We start from the raw sequence: 26,336 nt of genomic DNA, 5'->3' as shown, positions 1-26,336 counted from the left end.
TTAAATTGTCTGATCTTTGCTGTTTTTACAGATGAAATTAGAGAATTGGGAACAAATGATGTGTCTTTGTGACAGGCTGCTGGTTAAGGTCAAGGTTATCTTTACTGTCCCTCTTCTGGAAATTCAAGTGGTTGTTACATTTGGTGTTACAGAAAGAAAGAACACTAACCCTAATCATAAAAAAGAATAGAGAATATGAATGTGACTAAAAACAAAAAGAAAAAAAAAAACAGATATACAGATAAAAGTAAAATAGTATGTGCTGGGAATTGATCATATTAGTAACAAAGAGCCTAAAGATCCAGTTTAAAACAGTTTTTTATTTTGCTAACTTTGGTTTATCCCTTGAGTTAGGAGCATTTGTTCAGCCTGAATGATTCATGGGTCGGTTAAGTGGCTTTTAAAAAAAGAAAGAAAGAAAAAAAAAGCTTATTACTTGAAAATGGTCAGTGTAGTGACTGTGAACCACCAAAAATCAATTAGAGGCAGAGTAAAAAAGAAAAGTAACCTGACTGAGAGGAACTTTATCATCAGGCAAAGGTTGCCAATCACCTTGGACCCCACCTACCAAGGGGCACTGAATGCTTAACAAAAAGTAATGCTCAAAGTCTCCAACTAAGCAAAGAGCAAGAAGGTCCAGTAAAAAGATTCTGTATCAGATCGTGCTGGAAAAACAGGGTCTGCATTGATACTAGAACTAGATCCCTATTAATTAACAATAAAGTACATTTTTATATTATCTTAAAAATATATCAAATGAAATTAAATAATAAATAAAAATTATTTTATTAAAAGTTGTTTTGTGTTTTATATAGTTAGACATCACTGCTGACTGAAGACTTTGAAAGATAAGTGGAAACTAGGTCTTAGATTAACAATGGTAGAAAAATGGTGAAAAACTGGGAGATTTGAGGGCCAATAATTGCCTTGGGCTTCAAAAGAATTAAATACACCTCTGCAATCACATAAAGTAGTTTTTCCTCCACTGGTTACAGGTGTCTGTGTTTGCTTCTACTCCCTCTACTGGACGGAACTAAGTACTGCATGTCCACATATGGTGACAGCTGTCATCCACCGGCCCCGCCTCCTCCCGCGGGCTACAGCCGGGGAAAGCTTCAGGAATCAGGATGAAGTCAGTGGTATGTGGTCCCACAAACCCCAACAGGACTGTCCGTTTCCTACACTATGATCGATGTACCTTCGAACTTGAAATAACACAAGCTGACATGGATTAACAGAAGAGGGGAGAGTCCGCTTCGTGTCCAGGGTGAGTTGTCCAAACATGGGAGGTTAAAGTGAGTCCGTGGGGAGCAGCAGTACTGTGAGGAAGAGTGGAAACAAACTTGTTAGCTCCTCTGCTAACTTTGCAAGATAGCTAATTAGCCGTTAGCCTCGCAGCCACATCAGTGAGCCAAAATTAAAATTAGGCTGTAATTTGGAAGGTGGATCAATAAACTTTATTTTATTAACCAAAAACCCCCCAACTGACACAGTTTTAAACATTCAAACTTCCGGATTGACCGCAAACTAACCTTCGTTATCGCTGACTGAACACACTTTAAACAAAGTTGTTAGTTTTTATGTTAAAGTTGAACTGCTGAGTCAATTCCGTTATTCTTCATCTTTAAAACTCTTTCAGACAAACTGTGTGTTCCTGTTTTTACGCTGTTTATTTAAAGTTATTTGTGTCGTACTTTGGGGTGTTAATGAGCTCATCAGATCATAATGCTACGTTCAGGGACACCACGCAAATTCTTATCGTTATCCATCTTGCTTAATCAATTTAGCACAAAATGTTATTTTAATGTGAGGTAACGTTTGTACTAAAATGCATAACAAAGCACAGAAGCTAAAATAATAATAACCCAAAGCAAAAATGTAAAAGTTATAAAATGTAGGAAAAACATCACAACACTCAACTTAAGCAGAGAAATGTTAGTAAAGTGTCAAACAGCTGCAGGCTGGTCATAGTTGTTTTGTTTATGACTGATTTAATAAAAGTTGGACTGCAAGTCATTGTTTTCTCCCCTGAACAGTATTTCCAAATAATCCCAACAACCCCCTCCTTTCTGTGCAGCTTGTGTTCAGAAGTGACTGATGCTGCTCCTGAAGTGTGTTTTCATCTGTTGGAAATGCTGAATCTGAGTGAGGGACCCTGAGGAAGTGCAGCGAAGGGCCGAAGCCAGGCCATGTGTGGTTTTCCTTGCTGCAGGCTGACTTAGCAGGTCTCTGCATTATTAATGTGACATGATTTCCATTCACTGAAGCTGCCAGTTAAGAAACTGAAGCCAGCACAACCTTCTGTGTCTGCTCAGCTCAGATGGTACCGCATAGTTTTTTAGTGACCCTGATTCTGAAAATAAATGGTCTAATTTTCACCCTGAACATAACTGAATCTTCAATAACTGACAAAAACACAAGGGAGTTTTGAATATTTTCCCTCATGTCATCAACCCATAAAACTCCAAGCAATTTTATTTATTTATTTGCTATCTTTGCTCCACCCACTTTTCTGTTTTATTTTGTTTGTTTGTTTTTTTTTTTTTTTTTTTATGTAAAACTGCATGTAGAAGCTCAGCCCTTTTAATCCCAGTCAACATGCAGACATGATGTTTTTAGGACAGCCTCCGCTGTCAGATTCTGAGGTTAAAATGATGTAAAATGAATGTATAAATAGATATAGCAGCATAAAGGCCGACCAGAAGAAGAAAGCAGAATTTATTACTAACAGAACTTTGTAGAAACAACACACAGATCAACAGTGACCAAACCTTTTCTCATCTGCAAATCATTCTCTAAAGTCTTGACTTTCAGGAGAAAAAATATTGGCTTTGAAACAAACACACAACAAAAACTATTTCCATATTTACATATCCTCATTTCCAGTTATTTCTGCTACTGTTTACGTGCTATCCTCAAAAAACCAACTCCATCTCAGCTGCTTTTTGGCACCACTGTGCATCTGAAACGTCTTCTTGACTTTATTCCAGCCATAGAGGAGCATTATTTTTCTTCTTTTCAGACACACATAGAACTTTCTGCTCACTTGTTGATCTTTGGCTGCTGCTGATTGGACATCACCATCAATTTAAGCTCTCTAATTGGTGGAAAGTTTGACAGGAAGAGGCTTCATCATAATTTTCATGTCAAAATTGAGGTCTTTTAGCAACATATTGGTGCTCATGATGGTTTTTATAATAAAAATGTGATAAATAATGGTGTTATCATGGATCGGTCTTTGTGGATTTACCAGATAGTCTCTGAATAAATGGTTTACTGGATCATAAACCTCCTGGATGGGATATAAAAGCCTGGGAAACTTCCATGGATCACCAAAAGATTAATTTAATCATCACAAATTACCACACATAGTTACACACTGCTGCTCCTGGGAAATAGTTGATGATATAAGTGATAGCGCTCGGGGGTGCTAGAGATCTAGTGGAGTTTTAAGTGTTATAGCCAGTAGACAGGATGCACACGCAGATAGTGTGAGTAAGAAAGCTAAGCATAAACTAGTAAAGTTTTATGTCAAGTCTTAAAAACAGACAAGGTTTCAACACTTGGTACCTAGACTAGGAACTGGATCCACAGGAACTGAGCCAGATAGTTGGTGATTCTGCCTCCCATTCTAGACCTGGAATTTCTGGAGACCACAAGCAAGCCTTCATTTTTCTTGGAATGAAAACCTGTTGGCTTAGATTAAACAAAAAGATCATTAATGTGGGATAGAGCTATGCCACTTAGGGTTTTGACAGTAAAGAAAAGGATCATGAATTGTTTTAATTTCACTGTAGACCAATACAGACAAGGTAAAGGCTGTAACACACTCCATGAGAACAGATTCTAGTTTGTTTTCTCAAGTGGGAAGAACAAGAACAAATTTGTTCTGGACAGGATATTTCATTCTTATGAAGAGACCTTGTCTACGGGTATTTAACAGCTTCAACTCTGGGGAAATACGATATTTGTCGGTACTCTCACTGCAGCTTTCTGGGCAAACTAAAAAGTTATATTGACACAAAGAAAATCTATCCTTGGTTTTAATTCTGCTAACGTTTTGCTGGAGGAAGAAGGCCTAGAAACCCGTTTAAAGAAGAATTCTGACTGAAAGTAACTCCAAGGTTCTTCACAGGAAGTCATCCTAATGCCATCCAGTCATGACTCGTTAAGGTTTTGAGGGCCAAAAGTAATTACCTCAGTTTTGCTTGTATTCATAAGTGGGAAACTGACTCATCCAAACCTCAATGTTTTAAAGACAAGGTTGAGACTTAACAGATTGGTTTAATAGAAAAAAAGAGCAGGGTGTCATCAGCATACCAGTGAATATGTTTGTGTAATTCCTGATGATTTTTCCTACAGGAAAATTTTAGGGTGAATTTAGACCTAATAGTCCACTAGACTCGGTATGATTGAGGACTCAGTTGGGGGTTGCAATACTTTTCCAGTTGGAGTTTGCTTTCACACGACACTTACCCCAACGAACTGGACCTTTTAAATAACATGAAGTACAGTCTCTGCCAGAGGTGGCGCTGCATCAGTAATTACTGAAGGAGAACACAAACAGCAAAGAAGAAAACTGGCTCATCTATTTGTAAATGCAGGACAACTTCTGTTTCTACCACATTACAGGAAAGCAAGGAGCTGCATCAGATCCCAGCGGTCTTAGAACTCTGACCATGTTCTTCCATGTCTGACCACAAGACATTTCTCCCAGCTTTCGTCCTGCACACACACATTCAGTTTTGTTTACCCACAATGCTCTTTGCGTTGTAGTCTACTTCCTGTGTAAGAAAATTCAAGAAATCTTTTCATGCAAAATGAATTTGCCTCCTAGATAAGAACTGGAAACCATTAATAACACTTTGTTGGGTAAATGTAATTTAATTAGGACTTTATAAAGACTGTAATAAACTATAATAATTACATTTTCCTGTTTCTTCAGTCCCTCCCTCTCCCGCTCCACAGCAGTGGTCAGGTGGCATCATGGCATCTCGGCTTCTGGACCGTCTGAAGCGCTCGCTGTTTAAAGATGGTCAGGGGGTGGAAGCGGAGCTGGAAGCAGGAAGCGGGCTGGAAGAAGAGGTGCTTAATGAGGACCGGTGGGAGGCGGAGCTGGAGGAGGAAGAGGAGTGTGTCACCGACCGGCTCGGAGGGACTCTGTGCTTCGACAGTGGAGACGGTGGGCTGGAGGACGGAGCTGATGGCGAGGGGTCAGGGCTGGACAGCGACTCCGACTTCCTGGGAGAGTCGATGGAGGAGGGGCTCAGCAGCACAGGTGATGTTATGCTCCAATTCAAGGGGTTTCTGGTTCTAGGACTGAGCAAAAGGCCTGGTCCAACCGTTTTTTGTTTTTATATTATGATAGATTATTTAACACAAATTCCTGGTTTTTACTGTACAATCAGAAAAATCAAATCCTGCAACAAAGTAGAAGAGTACGAAAGTCAGATGGAAGGAGAGAAAGATGGGAGAAAATGGGTAAAGATTATTCTATTCTATTCTATTCTATTCTACAGTCATTTAGCAGACGCTTTTATCCAAAGCGACTTACATTTGAGAGTAAGAACAACACAAGCATGAATTCAAACAAGATGGGACGTCATAATTAAGTGATAGTCAGACTGCTTTTGAGTCCAGTTGGACCCAGGTGCTGTCGTGTAGTGCTAGTGCAGTGCATGTAATTAATTTTTTTTTTTTTTTTTTTTTTTTTTTTTTTTTAGTCATTTTATTTAAATACAAGATTACGATTTCCATCCATCCATCCATTATCTTGACCGCTTATTCCATTTCGGGTCGCGGGTGAGCTGGAGCCTATCCCAGCATTTTAACAGGTGAGAGGCAGGGTACACCCTGGACAGGTCACCAGTCTGTCGCAGGGCCAACACAGATAGAGACAAACAACCATTCACACACACACTCACTCCTACGGAGAATTTAGAGTGTCCAATTAACCTAACATGCATGTCTTTGGACGGTGGGAGGAAGCCGGAGAACCCGGAGAGAACCCACGCATACACGGGGAGAACATGCAAACTCCACACAGAAAAGCCACCACCCTCAAGGTTCGAACCTCCCCCCAGCCGAGATTCGAACCGGCGACCTTCTTGCTGTGAGGCTGCGGTGCTAACCACCACACCACCGTGCAGCCCCAAGATTACGATTTCATCACACAATATCAACTTGGGCATAAGTGCACACAGCTTCTTCAGTACTTGGTTGAGCCAAAAAGCTGGACAAATCTTTCTAACTCATTTAGTTAAGCTAAATGTGGAAATGCTCCTTAAACAACTGAGTCTTTAGCTTGGTCTTAAAAGTGGATAAGGACTCTGCGGATCGGACGAAGTTTGGTAGATCATTCCACCACCGGGGAACAACAGAGGAGAAGAGTCTAGCTACTGATTTTGCGCCACGTTGTGGTGGGAGCACTAGGCGTCTTTCACTGGTAGAGCGTAACTTTCGAGAGGGAGTGTAGCTCTGGATTAAGGAGTGAAGGTAGACCGGAGCCGTTTCAGTTATTGTTTTGTAAGCCAGAAGCAGAGCTTTGAATTTGATACGTGCTGCAACTGGAAGCCAGGGGAGAGCGATTAGCAGCGGAGTGACATGAGCTCTTTTGGGCTGGTTGAAGACCAGACGTGCTGCTGCATTCTGGATCATCTGCAGAGGTTTAACTGAGCATGCAGGCAGGCCAAGCCAGTAAGGAGTTGCAATAGTCAATGCGTGAAATGACCAGAGCCTGGACCAGGAGCTGGGTCGTGTGTTCAGTCAGGTAGGGTCTGATCCTCCTGATGTTGTAGAGAGCAAATCGGCAAGACCGGGAAACCGAGGCAACATGGTCCTTAAAGGTCAGCTGGTTGTCTACCATGACACCAAGATTCCTGGTAGAAGATGTAGGCACTAGTGTGATTGAGTCAAGCTGCACACTTATCTGTGGCGGTAAAGAAGGACTGACTGGAAAGACAATAAGCTCAGTCTTGGACAGATTTAGCTGAAGGTGGCGATCCTTCATCCATGTGGAGATATCAGCAAGGCATGCTCATATTCGCATTGAGACGGTTGTGTCATCAGGTGGGAAAGAAAGGAAAAGCTGAGTGTCATCTGCATAGCAGTGGTAGGAGAAACCATGAGAGCTAATGACTGCACCGAGTGAGGAGGTGTATAGTGAAAAGAGAAGAGGGCCGAGCACCGAGCCCTGAGGCACCCCTGTTGTCAACCCATGTGATCTGGACACGCCCCCTCGCCAAGATACTTTGAATGATCTCCCTGTGAGGTAGGATGTAAACCACGAGAGGACAGATCCTGAGATGCCAAGCTCCAAGAGTTTGGAGAACAGTATATGATGGTTGACCGTGTCAAAGGCAGCCGACAGGTCCAGCAGTATAAGGACTGAGGATTGACCAGTGGATCTGGCAAGCCGTAGGGAATCAGTAACTGACAGGAGAGCAGTTTCAGTAGAGTGACCTTGCCTATAGCCAGATTGATATGGATCTAACAGGTTGTTGTCCTGGAGGAACTGTGAGACCTGACTGAAGACGGCACGCTCTAGTAATTTAGACATGAATGGAAGCAGTGAGACCGGCCGGTAGTTTTCAACCTGGGCTGGGTTGAGTGTGGGTTTCTTCAGCAGCGGGGTAACCCAAACTTGCTTGAAGGCAGAAGGAAAGACACCGGATTTAAGAGAGGAGTTGATAATATGAGTTACTGCAGATTTGACTGTAGGTAAAATGCTCTGCAGGATGTCAGAGGGAACAGGATCAAGAGGACAGGTCGTGGGTTTTGAGTTGACTAGAAGTTTAGAGACTTCGTCCTCATTTAGAGAGCGGAAAGAGCAGAGTGAGGCACCAGTAGCTGGTTTGGCAAGGCTGAGTTGGTCAGGCTAAGTGAATTGGTTACTGATGGTAGCAACCTTTTCAGTGAAGTAGGAAGCAAACATTTCTGCAGTCAGCACAGTGGGAGGCTGAGCAGGTGGTGGAGATAGAAGAGAGTTAAACGCCATGAACAGTTGTCGTGTGTTGGGAGCATTGCGGATCTTGTTCTGATAAAAGGCTATCTTGGCCGCCTTTAGGCTGGATGTGAAAGTTTCAAGTTTTTGCTGGTACTCAGACAAGTCAGTGTGCTCTTTTGATTTGCGCCACTTTCTTTCTGCAGCCCTGAGTCCAGCTCTGTGCTCCCTTAGAGCCTCTGTGAGCCATGGACTGGGAGGGTTTTGTCTGGCTGGTTTTGACACCAGAGGACAGAGTTTGTCCAGAGAGGAGGCGAGAGAGGAGCAGAGTGTTTCTGTAGCCTCATTAACAGACAGTAAGGAGAAGTCTGAGTGGGAAGGGAGGGTAGAGTAAACCTCATCAGACAGCTGTGTAGGTCTGAGGGATCTCAAGTTACTACGGTAGGACACCATTTTTGGAGCCGCTTGATTGACATGAGGAAGGAAGACAGAGAATTTAACCAGGAAGTGGTCTGAGAGATGCAGCGGGGTGACGGACAGGTCGGCTGTGGAGCAGTTTCTGGTCAGCACCAAGTCAAGAGTATTGCCAGCTTTGTGTGTTGGAGGAGTCTGTACCAGTTTGAGATTGAAAGAGTAGATGAGAGCCAGAAAGTCAGTCGCTGTGGTTTGCCAATGTGAATGTTCATGTCTCCCATGACAATTAGTGGTGTGCCAACATCAGGAATGTCAGAGAGAATCATGTCCATTTCAGAGACAAACTCAGCTATACTGCCACCCGGAGGGCGGTAAATGACCAGAATGTATGCAGTGATGGGTGTAGAGACCTTTACTGCGTGATACTCAAGTGATGAGCAGGTAGCCATAGGATGGACAGAAGTTAAGTTCCACTTTTTAGAAATAAGAATACCCGTTCCACCTCCTCGTCCAGCTGAGTGAGGTGTTTGGGTAAATTCTGCATTGACAGAAAGGGCAGCTGGTGTAGCTGTGTTTTCTGGACGGATCCAGGTCTCAGTCAGGGCTAGGACCTGAATGTCTGAGAGATTTATCAATGAACTGATAAATTCTGTTTTGTTCACTGCAGACTGACAGTTCCAGAGACCAAAGGTAACAGAGGGTGTGGCAGAAAAGATTAGCAGCGTAGGAATACATGCAGAGACCAGATGTACCTGTTTATTTACTTGTGACTTAATCTGTTTAGCTGCTGCGTCTGTCAAAAGGTTTTTCTCTGCAGAGATGAAGCTGTGTCTCACCTTCTGTTGTACTACCCATAAATGTTACACGCTGTGTAAAATGTAAATAAAAACAGAATAAAAATATTTTATTCCCAGTAGAACAAAACTATCAGATGTTGAAAAAGAGACATTTTACCATTTCATGGAAAATATGAGCTCATTGTGAATCTGATGGCAGAAACACATCTGTAAGACGTTTTACTGATCTGAGTTACAACGAGGGTATGCTACACACACACACACACACACACACACAAACACACACACACACACACATATGGGGGGGTTAGGATGAGTTGAGGTGGCCAGCCGTGAGGACAAAGGTGAATTTCCCCTTCTGTGTCCTGCAGCCTGGGCAGTGCAGTCCTGAGGGGAGCCTCTAAATGCAGGGTGGCGAGCGAGTGAGGGGTCCTGCATGAGCCTACTGGCCAGCCTGAGAGTTTGCTGTTTATAGATGGAGGAGAAAGTCATTTATCTTAGAGCTAGGGTTGGGCAATATGGGAAAAGAATTATCACAATATATTTTATCATATTGTCCAGTCTCAATTTTTATCATGATTCTTTTTTATACTGCCAGTTTTAAAGCATCTGTACTGAAAACTAAAGAAACTAGAGATTGGTTCCATATTTCACTGACATACAAAGTAAATAAAGCAAATTAAATAAGATCGCTATCAGAATCTGCATACGTAAGAAGGGTCAAGTGGTTTTTGCTGGCTTCCGTTCATCGCTGTGAGGAAGCTGATGCATCTCCAAATGAAAGTTTTCTTTTAAGAACAGCTCAAACTCGCAAATTTCAAATATCATCAGTAGTAGTGCAACTGTGTGTCTGAACAGCCGATGATGGATATTCTAAATGTAAGGCTTGAAAACTGTCAGAATACCATAAATAAGGAGGATAAAGTGTTTTTTGTGAATTTGGTTCACCACTGTGACAGTACATGCCCAAAATCAGCTTCTCTCACAGAGATGATGCAACTTTATTTTTAAAATTGCCTCAGTAATAACTTTCCATCCCTGTGTGAGATTTTTCTGCTTCTGCTTTTCTGCTACTACTGCATACACCACACACACAGTTTATACACGAGGCTCCTGATCATGTGACCTTTTACTCTCTTGTTTGTCCAGATGCTAGTCCGGTGGGCGTGTCCCCGATCGGCCCATCTCCATCCTCCCTGCTGACTCGGCAGCTTCAGGACAGCTGGAGGAGTCTGCTAGGACTCGGGCCAGGACGTTCGGTCCCTTCCTTCAGTCGGCAGATGGACACTTTGCTCTTCGAGGTGACGGATGCCAGCGTGGTGCAGGACGGCTCTTCAAAATACGTGGTTAGTTTATCTCGGACAGAACATTCCTGCTGCATCCTGTCTCAGTTCTGCAGGTCTGATCCCGTCACGTGGTGAAGATTCAGCCTGTTGTTGCCTCCGTGTCTCTGCAGCTCTACACCATCCACGTGGTTCAGTCCGGCGGCAGCGACAAGACTCCAGCCATCATTACTCGACGTTACTCCGACTTCCAGCGCCTCCACGCCACACTGCGGCGTAACTATGGAGACCAGATGGAGCGCGTTTGTTTCCCACGTACGTAGAGACCGCGTGATGGTATCATTACTTGATTTTTGGCTCTGTGGTCATCTTCTGGTTTTAACCTGTGTAGGCAAAAAGCTGCGGAGAAATTTCACGGCGGAGACCATCGCTAAGCGTAGCCGGGCGTTTGAACAGTACCTGTCTCACCTGTGTTTCCTGTCCTCCCTCCGGGGGACGCCGTGCGTCCGACACTTCTTCTACCTGAGCGACCTGCAGACTGGACAGCTGCTCATCAGGTAATTGATGTCAACCTCAGAGGATCAGACAGAAACACCCAGGACAGCTCCAGGGTCTGCGCCGCTGTTGTAGGTTCAGTCAAGCTAACATAAAATTATGGGATATGTCCATAAAAGAGTGTAACTCCCTTTTCTGTAGGGATGTCTGAGCAGATGTTTTGATACTGAGCAGAGTTCAGGCTTCTGGTCCAGGTTTTATGATACTGTTGGAAGTGAAGGCAGTTAAATTCTACAGCTTCTGGAAGAAAACTGGAACAAAAGGAAACTCTTGGAGCTGCAGGTGGGAGATGTGAATCATCTAAAAATTACATCAGGATTAAATTTATGTAGATTTCTGTCATAATCATGTGACCGTTTCAGCTTATCCATCCCCAGATCCAGCTGTAAGTCCCTCAGCACACTCCAGTCCCCTCGGTGTTGGTATAAGCTTGTGGATAACCCTCAAGAAGGGTAAAAATAAAATAAATAATGACTAGCACACCGATTTCTCATTTATGCTCAATACACATGCAGAAAGAGCCTCCATTCCAACTTCTACAGCAGCGTGGACTTCACACTACCAACCAGTGAAATGACAACTATAATCATAACAAAAATGTACGCCACACTCTTTAGTGTGTATTACCGTCATGTTTGGTGCAGGAAGCAGTGGTAAAGGGAGAGGAGTGTTGGAAGTGACCAGAAGCCACCAAAAGCAGAATAAAGTGCTGCCACCAGGTGGACAGGAGGACTAACGTACCCTGGACTCAGACCTGTGATGTCCTGTCTGTCCTCTAGTGGACAGGAACTGGTTTTTGGAGTGGAGAAAATATTTTATGTGGCATCTTATGGTGATAATTGATTGGTTTGTAAAAACAAAAAAAACACCTGGTACATTGCTGCATTTTTATGTAGTTTTTTTATAACTTTGTTTTTGCTAAATTTGTAAACTAAGATAAAAATTTAAGCATGTTTGTGGTTTTAATACAAAGAACATCAAACTTATTCCTACTAGGACTTTTTGTGTGAATTTGGGTGCAGTGTGGCAACACAGTTAGTCAGAATGAAAGAAATAACTATAAAATCACATGTCAGGTAAGTTAACTGCACATAATTCAGGTGCACAACCCAAAATTTTTAAATATTAATGTTAAATTTAGTCATAAAATCTTGTAAGAAAATCTTATAAAGACTATAACACATATAAAAGTGTTTTTTTACTTTAAGTTTATTTTGGTTTTTAATTAGAACTTGGCAACAATTAAAATATTTAATCTGGATTAAAAACGTTGCTACGCACAAAATTCAATGATCATTCAAAACTGGTTTATTGCAAACTTTTATATTAAAATAGCTCTGTGAACAAAATGCAATAAGTTTTTGTTTTAAAAGTATTTGTAAAAACAGGTGAGCTGCTTTTTAACAAAGTTTTCTGTTTACAAGATTCAAGATCTTTATTGTCATTATGCAAGCATAACAAAGTTTTGAGGAGTCTCTGCTTAACCACACATAAATAAGAAAATAGAAATATTATAGGCACACATAGAGAAGTTAAAAATAAAAATATAAAATATATAAAAGACACTTCTATATTGATATGTTTACAGAAAATGAGAGAAATCCCAGCAGACAGTAATATTTACAGGGTGGATAAAGTGTGGAAGGTGTGTGTGTGTGAGTCTGAGAAGGTGTGAGTCTTTAATGTGTGTGGCTGTGGAGGGTGTAAGCGATGGACTACAGGGGCCTTTGCTTTCACAGCTCTGGGGAAGAAGCTGTCTCTGAGTCTCTGTGGTGGTTTTAATGTTCCTGTCCAGCTTTCGGGTGGGTGGGCTGGGCTGCAACGCGTCTGGCCCTCTTCTGGACTCGGGCGGTGTAGATGTGGTAGACGGCTGCCCACAATCTCCTAAGCTGGCCTCACCACCCGGGCTAAGTTCCTCAGTAGAAGTTCACCAGCAGCTGAGAAGCCGTTGTTGGGCCTGCTTCACCAGATGTGATATATTAACAGTTAAAATATTTCCTGTAAATCTCAAATTAAATATTAATGTAATAAAGTAAAAAATAAATGAAGGATGAAGATTTCAGGATATTATTTAAAGTTAGGTCAGCAGGATTAATTTATTTCTTCTTTCTCAAAGCTCTTTTCTTCTTTCCTGCTGGAACAAACAAACTGGATTATAATTTCAGGTCTTAATGTGAGGATTAAAACCTCAAACTAAATATTCAGTTAATCTGCAACATTCTCTCTTAAACGTCCCGTTACGATGTGTGATCAGCAACCAGGCGATGACGTTTGGTCTGTACTAAAGTTATTTTACCACTTTGTAAAACTTAATATCTTAAAAAAACTAGATTGCTAATTCTGTGAAATGAGCGCCGTTTTTGTGGCGTCCGCCCGTTACGCAGCGTGGAGACGTGGACAGACACCTCTTCATGTGGTGCTAATAAAAACATGGCGGTCGTCTCCAGCTGGTACCCGCCCTCCCCTCCTGTGACCTGCGGTTTCTGTGTAGTCAGTCAGTGAGGAACAGACTTTGTAAAGAATTTTTAAAAACTGCATTAACACGTGATGAAATCATTGTTGGCTTAGTTAATTAACGTGTTGCAGTGATAATAACACGTCAGTGTGCCCAGAAAGAGTCTCCAGCATGTTACAGTAAAGCATGTTTATCTTTGCCTGCATTACTAGACATTAATATCTGACTGTAAACCAGGACGGATCAGCCAGGGCAGCTTCACGTGCACGCGTTTAAATTCCAGATTGGGTGCAGAGGTCGGCATCTGCTGCAGCTGGGATGGAGATTTGTTGTTAGTCACTTAGAAACAAAAGAAGCAAACAAAACTCAGTTAGCTAGAGGCGTCTAAATACTAACACACTACAGCTACAATGAGTTGGCACTACTGAAGTTTGCCAGCTTTTTCTTTACCTGCACAGGTACACGTGCCTCAAATATTAGGTGTACTGCTCCAATTTCACCTGCGCAAACTTTCATATGATATTTTGTGCCCTGTAAATCAAACTTAAAGACCTATATGGAGTGTTGATGTGGTTTTACACAGTTTTCGTGTTATAATAATCTTTATAATCGTGGTTATTTCTCTGAAAATGATCGTACCAGTAAAGCCAGTCTAAGACTTTGTTTTCTTTCTCTGAGGGCGGGACGTTTCCAGGAGGCCTTGGGTCCACTGCTCAACGCCAAGAGACTCCAACACAAACTGGGATGGACAAGTTACCATGACAACTGGGCTCAGTCTCCTCCTCCCGCCTCTTCCCATTGGTTCTTCACCTTGGTGGGGCTGTTGTGCTGTTTCCAGGAGGTGGACCAGCTGGAGGAGGCTTGGGACCACTGTGAACACGCCCTCTGCGTGCTGAGGGCCCCCGAAGCTCAGACCAGTGGCGAGGACAAGCCCCTCCCCTCTCACCCGCTGCTGCTGCCGCTGTTACAGGCGGGGGTTCGGCTGTCATGGCAGACAGGAAGAGACAAACGGCAGTGGGAGGGGCTTCTGCATCGCCTGGAGGAGCAGCAGGCGGGGCTGGACAATCATCCAACCATCAAAGAGTTTCTGGTCAAATACGACCTGCAGGACAGCGAAGTCAAGGGTTAGCAGCACACACACTCTGCGGGCAGTCCGTGTGGTACGACGGGAGAACCGGAGATTCTCAGGATGAAGTTAAAGCTGAAACATTTCACCCTTTCAGTGACACATTTCATTTCATCGTTTTCTAATCAGAATCTCTGATCAGTCAAACTTTTAAAGCCTTAAAATAATCAGAAATTTGATGCTGCTGGTCCTCATTTAGCCCAAAGTTCAAGTTGCTCCTCACAATAATCGACACCCATCTGTTGTTTTACTTTAAGAGCATAAAAAGCTTAATTTAGCAGTTTGAATGTCAGACCTTACAAAACACTGATGGTGCATTACAACCCATAAACAAAACATAGTCCGGTTCGTTTCAACCCTGAGCTGATCTGGTTCTGGAGGGTGTTTCTGAGGAGGCTCGTCTCGGGGCTGCTGACGCCGACAGGAAGTGTCTGTCAGCAGGTTAAAGGTCTGTGGAGTAAATAAGTGTCATACATGTTGGACGGGTCTCCTTTAGACTGAAACAACTGCAGTGAGTTTACCGTCTGATTTGGTGAGACCTCAGGCTAGATGCATACACCACACACACACACACAAAAGCCACAGCGGCTGGTATATCTACAGGGATGTGCACAGATTCCTCAGGCTACATGTGTAACCCTGGTATGATGTGAAAATGAGATCAGGTGAGACGATTCAAGCCGACGACGTCATTTCATTTCTCATCAGATTTTGATTTAAACTCTTATTTAAAGATTGTGTGAAAATGATTTTGCTAATTAGCTCCGTGATCCGTGTGTACGTCTGAGATGTGTCTCGACCTGCAGCTCAGCTTCCTGTCAGCCATTTCTAACCTTTCACATTTCATCTCTTACTTTTACAATCAGCTGTTTTTGTTTTGGTTCTGAATCCAGAACTGAGAAAATAGATAAATTTATTTTCTCAGTTTCACATCCGTTAAAGCTTCATCTGCTTCTTCTTTGCTGCTTTCATTAAGTCTGATTAGCTGCAGTTCGGACTGTTTTAGAGGAGATCTGCATGCACTCATGGTTTTAAAAAGAGTGAAAATCAGGTTTGTGTGAGTAGTTTTATGATGGCTGAGATTTATTATTAAACATGGCTGTATAGATCATTTCTGCTCCGTGTGCACACACGTTAGTCGAGGAAGAGAGTTGTATGCATCTGACCTAAGGTCAGTTCAGGCCTTCAAAGCTTTCTATACTCTGCCTGTGTCGGACAGATGAACGTTACTACTTCCTGGCTTGGTTTAAACTCACCGCCAGGATCCAGACACTCCACAAAGCACCTTCCAGAGCTCAGACAGGCAGCAGGTTGTTCAGGCATCATCATCGTCATCATTCTGATGCTGAACTGTTTCTACATCCAAAGCATCTTCTGGATCTGATTGCACCAAAACCTACATGAAAGTCCTGGATACGGTCGGGACTATTTACTGGATGTTTTCCTTCATTTTGAATTAGTTTTGGGGTTAAATCATGATGGATCTTCATCATCAGGAGCCAGTTCAGAACTCAGAACACGACTGGACTGACTCACCACTTCAACATGCTGCTGCCCTCAGTCATAACTTAGATACGGTTGCTATGGAAACCTGTGGTTTTAGTGATGCTGGTGACCTGCAGTGATGACTAGTTAATAGACAAAAATAGATGTGAGAGGTTTGATTCAAATCGGCAGGAAAAATGAGGAAGGAGTCAGAGTTTCTGACGTTTATTTTTAGCCGAACTGAGGTATTGTTTTCAGTTTAAAAGAAGTGAATAATAAGGGACAAAACACAGTGAAAGGTTTGTGAGGGAAATTGTGGTTTTAAACATGACTTACTATGCACATGTACAGATTTCTGCACTTGTCCTGCATCATGCTGACATTTCAAGCCTTGCCCCCATTTCAGGTGTCAGACTTTGGTCTGATCAGCTCAGATATTCATTCGGTGTGCGGAGCACAGAGATGAACCTGAATAAAAGCACTTTACAAGCTCAGTGTGATGCAGACAGAACGGATGCATTCAGTGTGACTGAGACGCCCTCTCAGTTCCTGCTTCTTCTTCATGTGACCCTGCAACACTTCAGCTTGGGTGAATGTTTGTACGTACGCAGCAATTGACACAGGAACAGCTGAAGTAGCCATTTAGTCCTCTCTGGTTGATGGGTTTAGTTCACTAACACCAGTCCGGTGGAACAGACTGCTGGATGACTTCATAAAAACACAATCAGGTGTCTGCAGATTTGCAGGGCTGCACAACCCCAGTGCATGATGGGAAACGGCCATCTCCACCCAGCTGGTTCCACCTGGTCCAGTTAAAACTGAGAGTGGTGAGATTGTTGCTGGTGTTAATGTCAACCTTTAAAACGGGGTCACAGCTGAGTTTTCTATCAGAGTGGACTTTGCGACATTTCATGGTGATTGTGCCCACTGGCTTTTCCCCAGTTTGTCTGGGTTAGTTTCCAGTCCTGGTTCTGCAGAAACTCCTGTTTCATACCTACAGCTGCTTAATGAAGGGGTCACATGGTTTACCTTCAGGTTTTATACACTTGCTGTGTTTATTCATTTGATTGTTGTGTCTGAAACGTGTATTTTGGTAACAATGATCGGGTGAGACGTGGTCCTCCTACAGCTTTTACAGATATTTAAGCTTCACTTCTGGGAATCTTTGTTCATCTTTATCACTGATCTATGGTCTGAGTTGTTTCTGTCTCAGTCTGAGAAGCTTCTGTTTGGTTATTTTTCCTCCTCTGTCACTCTTCACATCTTCTTTCTCGGCACAAATTCAGCTGGAATATTTCAGATATGGATTTTTCATAATTATGACATTTCTGCTGCAGTGTTATATACAAGTATGTTTTTATGAAATAAATTTATACCAACTTCTCGTCTCATGTTTTCATGTTTGAAGCTGCAATAAAAAGCTGATTTATAACATGTTGCTGTAAAATCTGCAATAATCCAACCCCAATACCAGGGGTCTGCAATCTTTACAGTCCAAAGAGCCATTTTTCTTTCAGCTTTTCTAAATAAAGAGATGCAAATGTTACAAGATCTTTTAAAAAAAAGACAACTTAGAATTTTTGATAAATATCTACTATAGGAAATTTGCTGTCATATTTGAATAACCACATTTTTATTTCTATTTTTAGGTTTTAAAATAAAAACAAACGTTTCACAAAAAGAGGAAAGACAGACGATCTTCTATGTGATGTAGATATTTGTGAGGAAAAAAACCCAAAGTTTCCAACCTCAGGTTGGAAGGTGAGAGAGAATATGTATATATATATATATATATATATATATTTTTTTTTTTTTTTTTTTTTTTTACTGGTTCTTTCAGTGTTATGTTGTGGAAATTCAGTGCAATTATTTGGGGGGGGGGGGGGGGGGGGGGGGGGGGCTTCAAACTTCTGTCTTTAGTTGTTTAGCATTTTTAGCCGTGTATTAAAAGCCATTGTGAAAGGTCTAGAGAGCCACTTGCAGCTCTGGAGCCGTAGATTCGACCCCTGCCCTGTACCATCACAGAACCCTGATCCGACCCCACACCCTCACTATACATGGTCCATGTTTTTTTTTTTTTTTAAACCAATCCAACTTTTTTCTTATTCAGAGCTCTAAGTTTCTGTCAGCTCACTTTTTTATTTGAATTTTAATTTAATCCATCCATGTTCTATACCTGCTTATTTCAACGCAGGGTCATGGGTTCATTTTAATTTTTTATTTAAGTTGTAATTGTCTTGTTTTTATCTTGAGTGTTTATTATATTTTTATATATTGAACATCTTTATTGTTATTGTTATAATAAACAGTCTTTCGGGAGGCAGGAAGTCAGTTTTTGAGGAAAAATATGGGAACATGTATGGTTTACACATGCATGTAGGATGTTTGCAAATATATTTTTTTTAATGTGGCCATCTCTCTATGTTTATTGTCTACTGCTGATTTATGTTAATGCTGAACTCTGACCTGTTGCGTCCAAAAGCTCCTCCTGAATGACTCTTTGCCCGTTTCCGTGCTCCCTGTTAAAACAGCAGCAGTAACTCCTTCCGACCAGCAGAGGTCGCTCTTCAGCCTGTGTTGGTGTGATGACGCAGTTTGACATTCCTCAGGTCCTTACACACAGAGTTGACAGAGTTCAGTTTTTATCACTGGATGAAAACAGCATCATGTCCTCTGGGCCAGTTGGACTGAGACCTGGTCCAGGCCAAACCCACTCAGACCCAGTTCAGGTGGGCTTAAAAATTCCTGCTGGTCTCTGCTCAGCTGACAGGTGTTATCTGTAAATAATTGCTCCACAACACATCTCCATGGTGACGAGGCCAAGAGCTGGGACATCAGCTGCTGTGGAAATACCAGTTGCTATAGCAACGGTCATGGAGCAGGGCCGAGGCACCAACATGGCTGTTAGTGAAAGATGTGACGTGCAAAGCCGGAGTGCTGTCAGTCACCGTTGTCATGGTGATATGATGAGACAGTTCTGAGTCTGCAGGAGTTGCTGGAGAAAAGGCAGATGTCTGATTAATCAGGAATGAGGCTGAACTGAGGGACAGGGTTTTCCTACATTGTTAAAAGGTCATGAATGCAACCATTTCTGGTGCTGTAACGTCTGAATGAAAATACACTTTATTCGTTAATAGGTGAAGCTTCAGGAGGAGTAAACGACCACTCAAGGCTAAATGATTTATTTATTGACCTATCTTGTATGTCCATGGATTGGATTTTTTAAATTAAATATCTCACACTCAGATAAATCAGTTATTAGCCCAATTATTGCTTCATGTATTGATTCAATAGGAGTTAAATAAGCCAATGGCTCTGTTCATGGGAAAAAAATGTTGTAGAAGAGGTGCAGGCTCTGTATGGGTGTAGGAATGCATCTTGATGCAGGATCCGCCACCTGTTACTAGATAAAATGCAAACATGGTTGGAGAAGCATCTCATACATTTATTGTACATTTATTACTTATCTAATAGCCACTCAAACCTCAACACAACTTTTTATCTCACCAGCAGCTGATGAAACGTCATACTTAAACATAAGCAGCTAAAACTGTTGATTACAACTAATGAAACTCCAAAACTCAGGGAACAACGGCCACACCTCAGCTTAACTGGTTTGGACTTTTCAGGTCAATCTGGAATAAAGTTTACTGGGCCAAACAGTCAAACCCTGGTCCATTAGAAAGAGGGGGACTTTTTAAAGAACAGACTTTTACAGTGCAGGTAAACATACTTAAAGCTGCAGCATGTTCATTTCTGCTGTGAATATGAACATTGTAACATTGAGGTTTATGAAGATTTACTGGTTTCTAGGTCCAGAGTGGCTGTTCAGAAAACTGCAGACGTTTGTACTTGTATACTAGCTTGATTATTTGGCTCCACTTCTTACTATTTGCTGACATGTCAACATTTGAGACCAGACTCCCCAAAAATACTGTTAACGTTCCTTTCTGTGCCCTCTGCTCTTGCTGAGCTGACTTGTCAGTACATGGGCACATGTACCCAAGGGTCATGGATGGCCATGATATACACAAAGAAATATCAGCAAATATCTAATCAGTCAATCACATGGCAGCAACCCAATGCATTTTGTCATGTACACATGGTGAAGACGACTTGCTGAAGTTCAGAGAATGGTCTGAATAGAGAAAATATCCAGTGAGCAGCAGCTATCTGGACCAAAATGTCAGATGTCAGAGGAGAATGGGCAGACTGGTTGGAGATGATAGAAAAACAACAGGTAGTCCAATCAGCACTGGTTCCAACCAAGGTCTGCAGAACAGCATTTCTGAACACACAACACGTCCAGCCTTGAAGCAGATGGGCTACAGTAGCAGAAGACACACCGGGTGCCTCCTGCCAGCTAAGAACAGGGGCTACAACTGAGGCTACAATTCACAGACTCACCAACACTGGACAACAGAAGATGGAGAAACGTTGCTGGTCTGATGAGTCTCCATTTCAGCTCTGCTTACAGATGATAGGCTCAGAATTTGGTGGGAACACCATGAAAACATGGATCCATCCTGCCTTCGATCAACACATCAGGCTGCTGCAGGTGTAATGGTGTGGCCATTGACACCCCGTCCACTTTGGGCCCCTTAGTACCAACATGACCTGGTTTAACCACCACAGCCTACCTGAGTATTGTTGCTTACCATGTCCATCCCTTCATGACCACAGTGTAGCATCATGTTACTTCCAGCAGGATAATGCACCATGTCACAAAGCTCAGATCATCATCACCTGCTTTCTAGAACATGACAATCAGTTCACTGGACTCCACAGTCACCAGATCTCAGTCCAGTAGAGCAGCTTTGGGATGTGGTGGAACGGGAGATTCTAATCATGGATGCAGCCGACAAACCTGCAGCAACTGTGTGATGCTGTCATGTTAATATGGAGAAAACCTCTGAGGAAGGTTTCCGCCCCCTTGTTGAATCTATCACACCAGGAATTAAGGCAGTTCTGAGGGAGAAAGGTGGTCCAACCCAGTACTAGCAAGGTGGACCTGATAAGGTGAGAGGTGCATTTATACTGTCACAACCTGGCAAATAACAAAAATGGGAACAGATACCAAAACTTATTAAAATTATTTAATTAAAGCAAAACGGAAAAGCAAAACCAAACCAAAAAAAAAAGGAAACCCTGCTGGAAAGAGTGCAGAGAGCAGGGGCCTGGATTCTTTGTTGAGGCTCCAGCTGCTCCTAAGCAGCCCTGCAACATCTCAAAATAAAAGATATCGATATGACAGACACAAGGCCGTCACAATATTAGTAACCCTTAAGAATTAGATCACACACAACTGAAGGCATTTAGTGTTTATTTATTGAGGGGAAAAAAGTTTAAATACACTAAGTACATAACAAAAATGCATGCCGGTATTGACCTGGTGCAGTAAATTGTGCGACAGTCGTCACAGTATTCAAGGTGCCAAATAAATCGTCCTTCACATACGTCTCCCTCAGTAGTCAGCAGGGTTTAGTCAGTTAGCATAAGATTTTTGACCGATCCCTGGTCTCTATGCTGAGCTCAGCACCACAGTGATGTGTTTTTTTTTCTTCTAATAATGAAAGAGAATGAACACATTTCCTACAACACATTTATGAAAAAAAAGATCAGTTAGCTGAAGTTGGCAGCATTTCAGATAACATGTAAGGAATCACAGGCAGAACAAATTTCCTACTTATTTCCCTTTTTCTTAATTATCTTTGGTGTGGAAGGAGTTTGGAGGCAGACTTGCTTTGCCTCAAAGGAGGTAATCCAACATAAACAGATGTGACTAGCTAGCAGTTAGCTAGCTGCCTGCTTTTTCTGGAATATGTGAAAAGGATTTATGACAAGGGATCACTGAATTCTTTTTCTGTGCTAATCATGAGTTAGCATGCTATGCTTAGACTGCTATAATAGTTTATGCTAACAGTTGATTGTACGCTAACATGTATGCACAGACTACTAGCATAGCAGGATGATGGTGAAAAGCAGAATTAACCCACACAGGGCAAAACTGAACATAAAATATATCAAAACTACTATGATTTTAAAATATACATTTACATTTTACAGTAATGGTTGTTTAAATTGTTCACATACCAAAGTTACACAATATCTTTGGCTAATCTCTACTGACAAGTTAGTATCAAACTTTGCTTTCTTCCATGACCACACCCACACACTCACACACACACACAGTTTAGAAAAAAAAATCCTCCAATATATTCTCTAGTCCAGCTCTATGACCTGAATCCATTCTTAGGATTTCATTTCCTTTTAATTTCTTACAGAATATGAAAATAAATTAACATTTTTTTATTTAACAAAATTGCATTGAACAGCTTTATTATATGACACATAATTACATCATTATTTAACCCTGATTAATGTTTATAAGATTATTTCCACCAGCTGCCCCTCCCTGCAATCATACTGGTTTGTGGCAGCCCTTGTGAACAGACACAAGGAGCAGAGTTTTTTTGTCATAGCTGGGATCTGGGACAGATATTCAGGTTTCCACTCAGATCACCTGATTTGATCTCATCTACCTGGATGACATCACTGATATCCTGACAGGTTGATTTAAGTCTCAGCTTTTCATTTCAATATTAAAAGCATTGCGATTTGGCTGAATTTGCTGTTGACATCTTGTTTAATCAAGCATGCAGTGGTGATATGAACCCTTCAGTCTGCACACTGTTTCACCACTTCACATCTCAACATTTTCAGATATACTACAAACTGAAATATACAAAGAAAACACCTCTGCAAATTTTCAGTTTTATTCCCTAGCTGCATGAAAAAAAAAGAAAATACAACCACAACTTAAAAAATTGGTGGGTCTCTGTGTAAAATGTAAATACAAACAATATACAAGGATTTATAAATCTTATCAACTCATATATTATTACCATATCAGATGTTGAAACTGAGACATTTTACCATTTCATGGAAAATATGAGCTGAGTAAACCTTATGGCAGCAACACGACTGTAAAAAGTAGTCCCAGGGTGATGTTCAGCATGGTGTAGCATCTCCTCTTCTTCTAACAACTGTCTGTAAACATCTGGGAAGTGAGGAGACCAGTTGCTGGAGTTTTAGGAGAGGAATGTTGTCCCGTTCTGGTCTAATCAGGATTTTGACTGCTCTACAGTCCTGGACCTTGGTTGCTGGATTTCTGCTTTCAGACGTGTTGCTGCCATGAAATGGTAAAATGTCTCATTTTTAACATCGAATATGTTCTTTATGTTCTATTGGGGATAAAATATGGGTAGATGAGATCACATTCTGTTTTTATTAAGATTTTACACAGCAACCCAACCTTTTTGGAATTGTTCTGTATATGAACTTACAGGCTTTGCTTCTTTTTTTACTTGACATTTTCAATTGGAAAAAATCATGGAAATAGGTTCAGATTTATCTCTTTTTTTAACCAATTGGTTATTTAATAACGTTGTAACTCTTGTGATTGAGTAGCTCTGATTGACTCATGGCTGCATGGAGGTGGTGAATCCTTTAGATTTGATGGTACCACACTCACTTACCAACTCTGTGACAGTTTGCAGAGTAAAACAATAAATGACTCAGGAGAAAGCAGTGACAGTGGGGACTAAAGAACAACACTATGGTGGAAAAGCATCCCAGCGGATGTAGATGCTGTTTGATCACGGAGGTGCAGAAATCTTCTGACATTTTATGTCACCACTCATGATATTTGATGCCAGTGACAGGCAGTCTGGTGTGTGAAGGATCTCAACGGTCTTGTGCAGCTCTTTAGAGTCACTTTACTCATACAAGCCTGCAGAAAGTCTCCGCAGCAAGCTTTTAACACGAAGTTGTTCTCAAACTTTAGTGTTGGTTTAATTCCAGCTCAGGTTGAAAATGTCTCCAAGGTCATGATTTCTGTTCATGTCAGCCTTTTGCAGGGGAAGCGTCCCTTTAAGCATCAGTTTTACCTCTGACCACATTTTTCAGACGTTTCATTGCTCTGAATATTATAAATCTGTTTCAGGTCACACATCCAGGATCTGATCTGCAGTCAAACAAGTCACAGCTGAGGTTCAGATTCATTAAGGTTGCAGTGGGAGTCCAGCTTCCCTGCATTCTTTAAACTATAATTCAGGTTTTTCTTGTGGTTACCTGCTTCTTTCAGTGATGCTGTGATGGATATTTTATTGTTAGCTTGTCAAAATTTTATGATTTGACAGAAGCGCCAGTTTTGCAGCTTTCTTTTATCTTTTCTGTTGTTTCAGCTCAACAGCTTGTCTGAAAGATTTTGTTTCTTGTATTATGTAATTGTGGTTTTCTTTCTCTTGAAAAAGAGACTGATCATTGCCTGAGTCCATATGGTGGTGTGAGTACATAATCCAAATTTTATTTGTTTCTTAACCTTGCATAGACAACCCCCTCCATCGTGAGCATAATCCATTTGAAAATATCAAACGTCAATGTGGTGATAATTTGTAAGGAGCTTGTAGCAATCAATAATGTAATAAAAATTATTATTGACCAATAACTTGGTAATTGTGGACATTTTAAATTTAATAAAGCTATTCAAAGAAAAGCTGTTTGAGCTGTTTAAGTGGCTGATTAAGCTCAGGAAAAAAAATAGATTTTAATATTTTAGTTGTCCATTAGTAAACACGCTGGAGGGACTATGGCTGAGAATATACTTGCTTTTTTCTCCTTGTGTTTGCATTGGCAGCCAACTCCGTCATGAGCTCAATTGTACACATTCTTGCCTGTGTACTACTCTTGTTTCTGGGACATTCCACTAGGGGGCGCATTAGAGAACTCAATTCTCTTTAATTGCTGAATTTGTAGGATATGAACAAAGCAAACGTGGTGACAATAGAGGAGGTTTGTGTTTGATTCATTAGGATATCAAGACAGAAAAAAAAAACACAGTGGTAGTATTGCAGATGTTATGTAAAGACCCTAAAGCAAGCACGCTGTGTCTTTTCTTTGAAACTTTATGTAATTCTTGCTGCTGGGGGGGGCTTTTACTATTTCTTAAGATCTGTAATTCTTTTGTTTTATGTAAAGCACTTTGAATTGTCCTGTACATGAAGTGTGCTATACAAATAAATTGCCTTGCGGCATGTAGTTAGGGGGAAGCCTGGAATCAATCCACTGATTTTCTGGATGGCAGACGACTACTCTTCCGATTGTTCTTCCTCCTGATCTACAGCCCTAAATTTAGACAGGCAGAAATGTTGGTGCCAGATAATTGGTGAGGCAAAATGAAGGACCCTCCGGATAAAAATCAGCTGGAGTGAAGGTAATATCAGACTTAAGTTAAAATTAAGTGTAACAAGTTGACATTAGCTGGGCAGGATGGAAACAACTTTTTCAATTATGATTAAACAAACCTTTAAAGCCATTTCTGCCTCTAGAGAATTAATATGGACAATACATGCTCATATGAAAAAATACTCGACCAGTGGTTCATTAACCAGTTAAAATTAATCATATTAATTATCAGAAGGATGCATGATATTTGCTTCGTTTATGTAGTTGATAATCACTGCATTAGAGGTTATGCTTTTCATACAGTCTTAAGGTGCATTCACACTGGCACTGTTTGGTCTACTTTAAACAAACTTGGTCCGAGAGCTACTGTCCTGCAGGTTTCACATGTTTTCCTACAATAACACATTGCAGCTAAATGAAAAGTTCTGCACAAACCTTTAGCTCATAAGGACCAGGGTTGATCCCTGGAGTAATGCATTTACACTTTGATGCAGTCTAAAAAGCAAACTGGGTCGGTTGAAAACCAGGGGTCTCGTTTCACTTACAAGTGAACCCTGGTGCAGTTCAATTACAGTGTGAAAGCAAAAAGACCAGGGGTGCCCGGCTCCGGTTCTCAAGGGCCACAATCCTGCAGGTTTTTGATGCGTCCCTGCTCCTAAACCACCTGACTCAAACTGACGAGTCATTGTGCAAATGTTAATAGGCTGTTGGATCAATGTCATTTGAGTCAGATGTGTTGAAGCAGGAATCACTGGAAAATTTGCAGGACAGTGGCCCTCGAGTACCAACTTTGGGCACCCCTGAAATAGACCATCCAGTGTACTAAAGAGATAAAGTGACATAAAACACGTCGTAATGCAACATGCTGGATTTCTGGATGCCTCTCCTGCTGGTTTCATTGAAAACTGTATTAGGTTTGAACACCAAAGTAAAAACCAAAACTCCAAGTCTGCATAAAATTGTTATTGCTGTATTGCTTGTGGTGAACAAGCCAATTTCAGTTCTGGCCAATCAATGAGACAGTTTTTTCTTT

General features: G+C 41.5%; 1 protein-coding gene across 2 annotated transcripts; it reads left to right on the top strand.

Moving 5' to 3' along the window:
• The first annotated feature begins 1,116 nt into the window (after positions 1-1,116).
• On the top strand, positions 1,117-17,438 carry snx21 (sorting nexin family member 21). Of its 2 annotated transcripts, none has more exons than XM_042004047.1 (6): positions 1,117-1,267; positions 4,946-5,278; positions 10,303-10,499; positions 10,610-10,751; positions 10,828-10,993; positions 14,125-17,438. In XM_042004047.1, exons 2-6 carry the CDS (start codon positions 4,987-4,989, stop codon positions 14,573-14,575), a joined length of 1,248 nt encoding a protein of 415 aa, XP_041859981.1. In that variant the 5' UTR covers positions 1,117-1,267; positions 4,946-4,986; the 3' UTR covers positions 14,576-17,438. The 2 variants fall into 2 exon arrangements, with proteins under 2 accessions (XP_041859981.1, XP_041859982.1); XM_042004048.1 differs by lacking the exon at positions 14,125-17,438 and adding an exon at positions 11,133-12,081.
• The last annotated feature ends 8,898 nt before the right edge of the window (positions 17,439-26,336 follow it).

Source organism: Melanotaenia boesemani, chromosome 13 (assembly GCF_017639745.1).
Source record: "Melanotaenia boesemani isolate fMelBoe1 chromosome 13, fMelBoe1.pri, whole genome shotgun sequence".
NCBI lineage: Eukaryota > Metazoa > Chordata > Actinopteri > Atheriniformes > Melanotaeniidae > Melanotaenia > Melanotaenia boesemani.
The sequence above is the reverse complement of the archived record's forward strand: the minus strand, read 5'-3'. Positions and strand labels throughout refer to the sequence as shown.

Coding starts and splice junctions, on each gene's coding strand:
- snx21 (XM_042004047.1), top strand. CDS start 4,987: ATGGCATCTCGGCTTCTGGACCGTCTGAAGCGCTCGCTGTTTAAAGAT. Junction 10,500..10,609: donor ACGGCTCTTCAAAATACGTG/GTTAGTTTATCT, acceptor GTGTCTCTGCAG/CTCTACACCATCCACGTGGT. Junction 10,994..14,124: donor ACTGGACAGCTGCTCATCAG/GTAATTGATGTC, acceptor TCTTTCTCTGAG/GGCGGGACGTTTCCAGGAGG.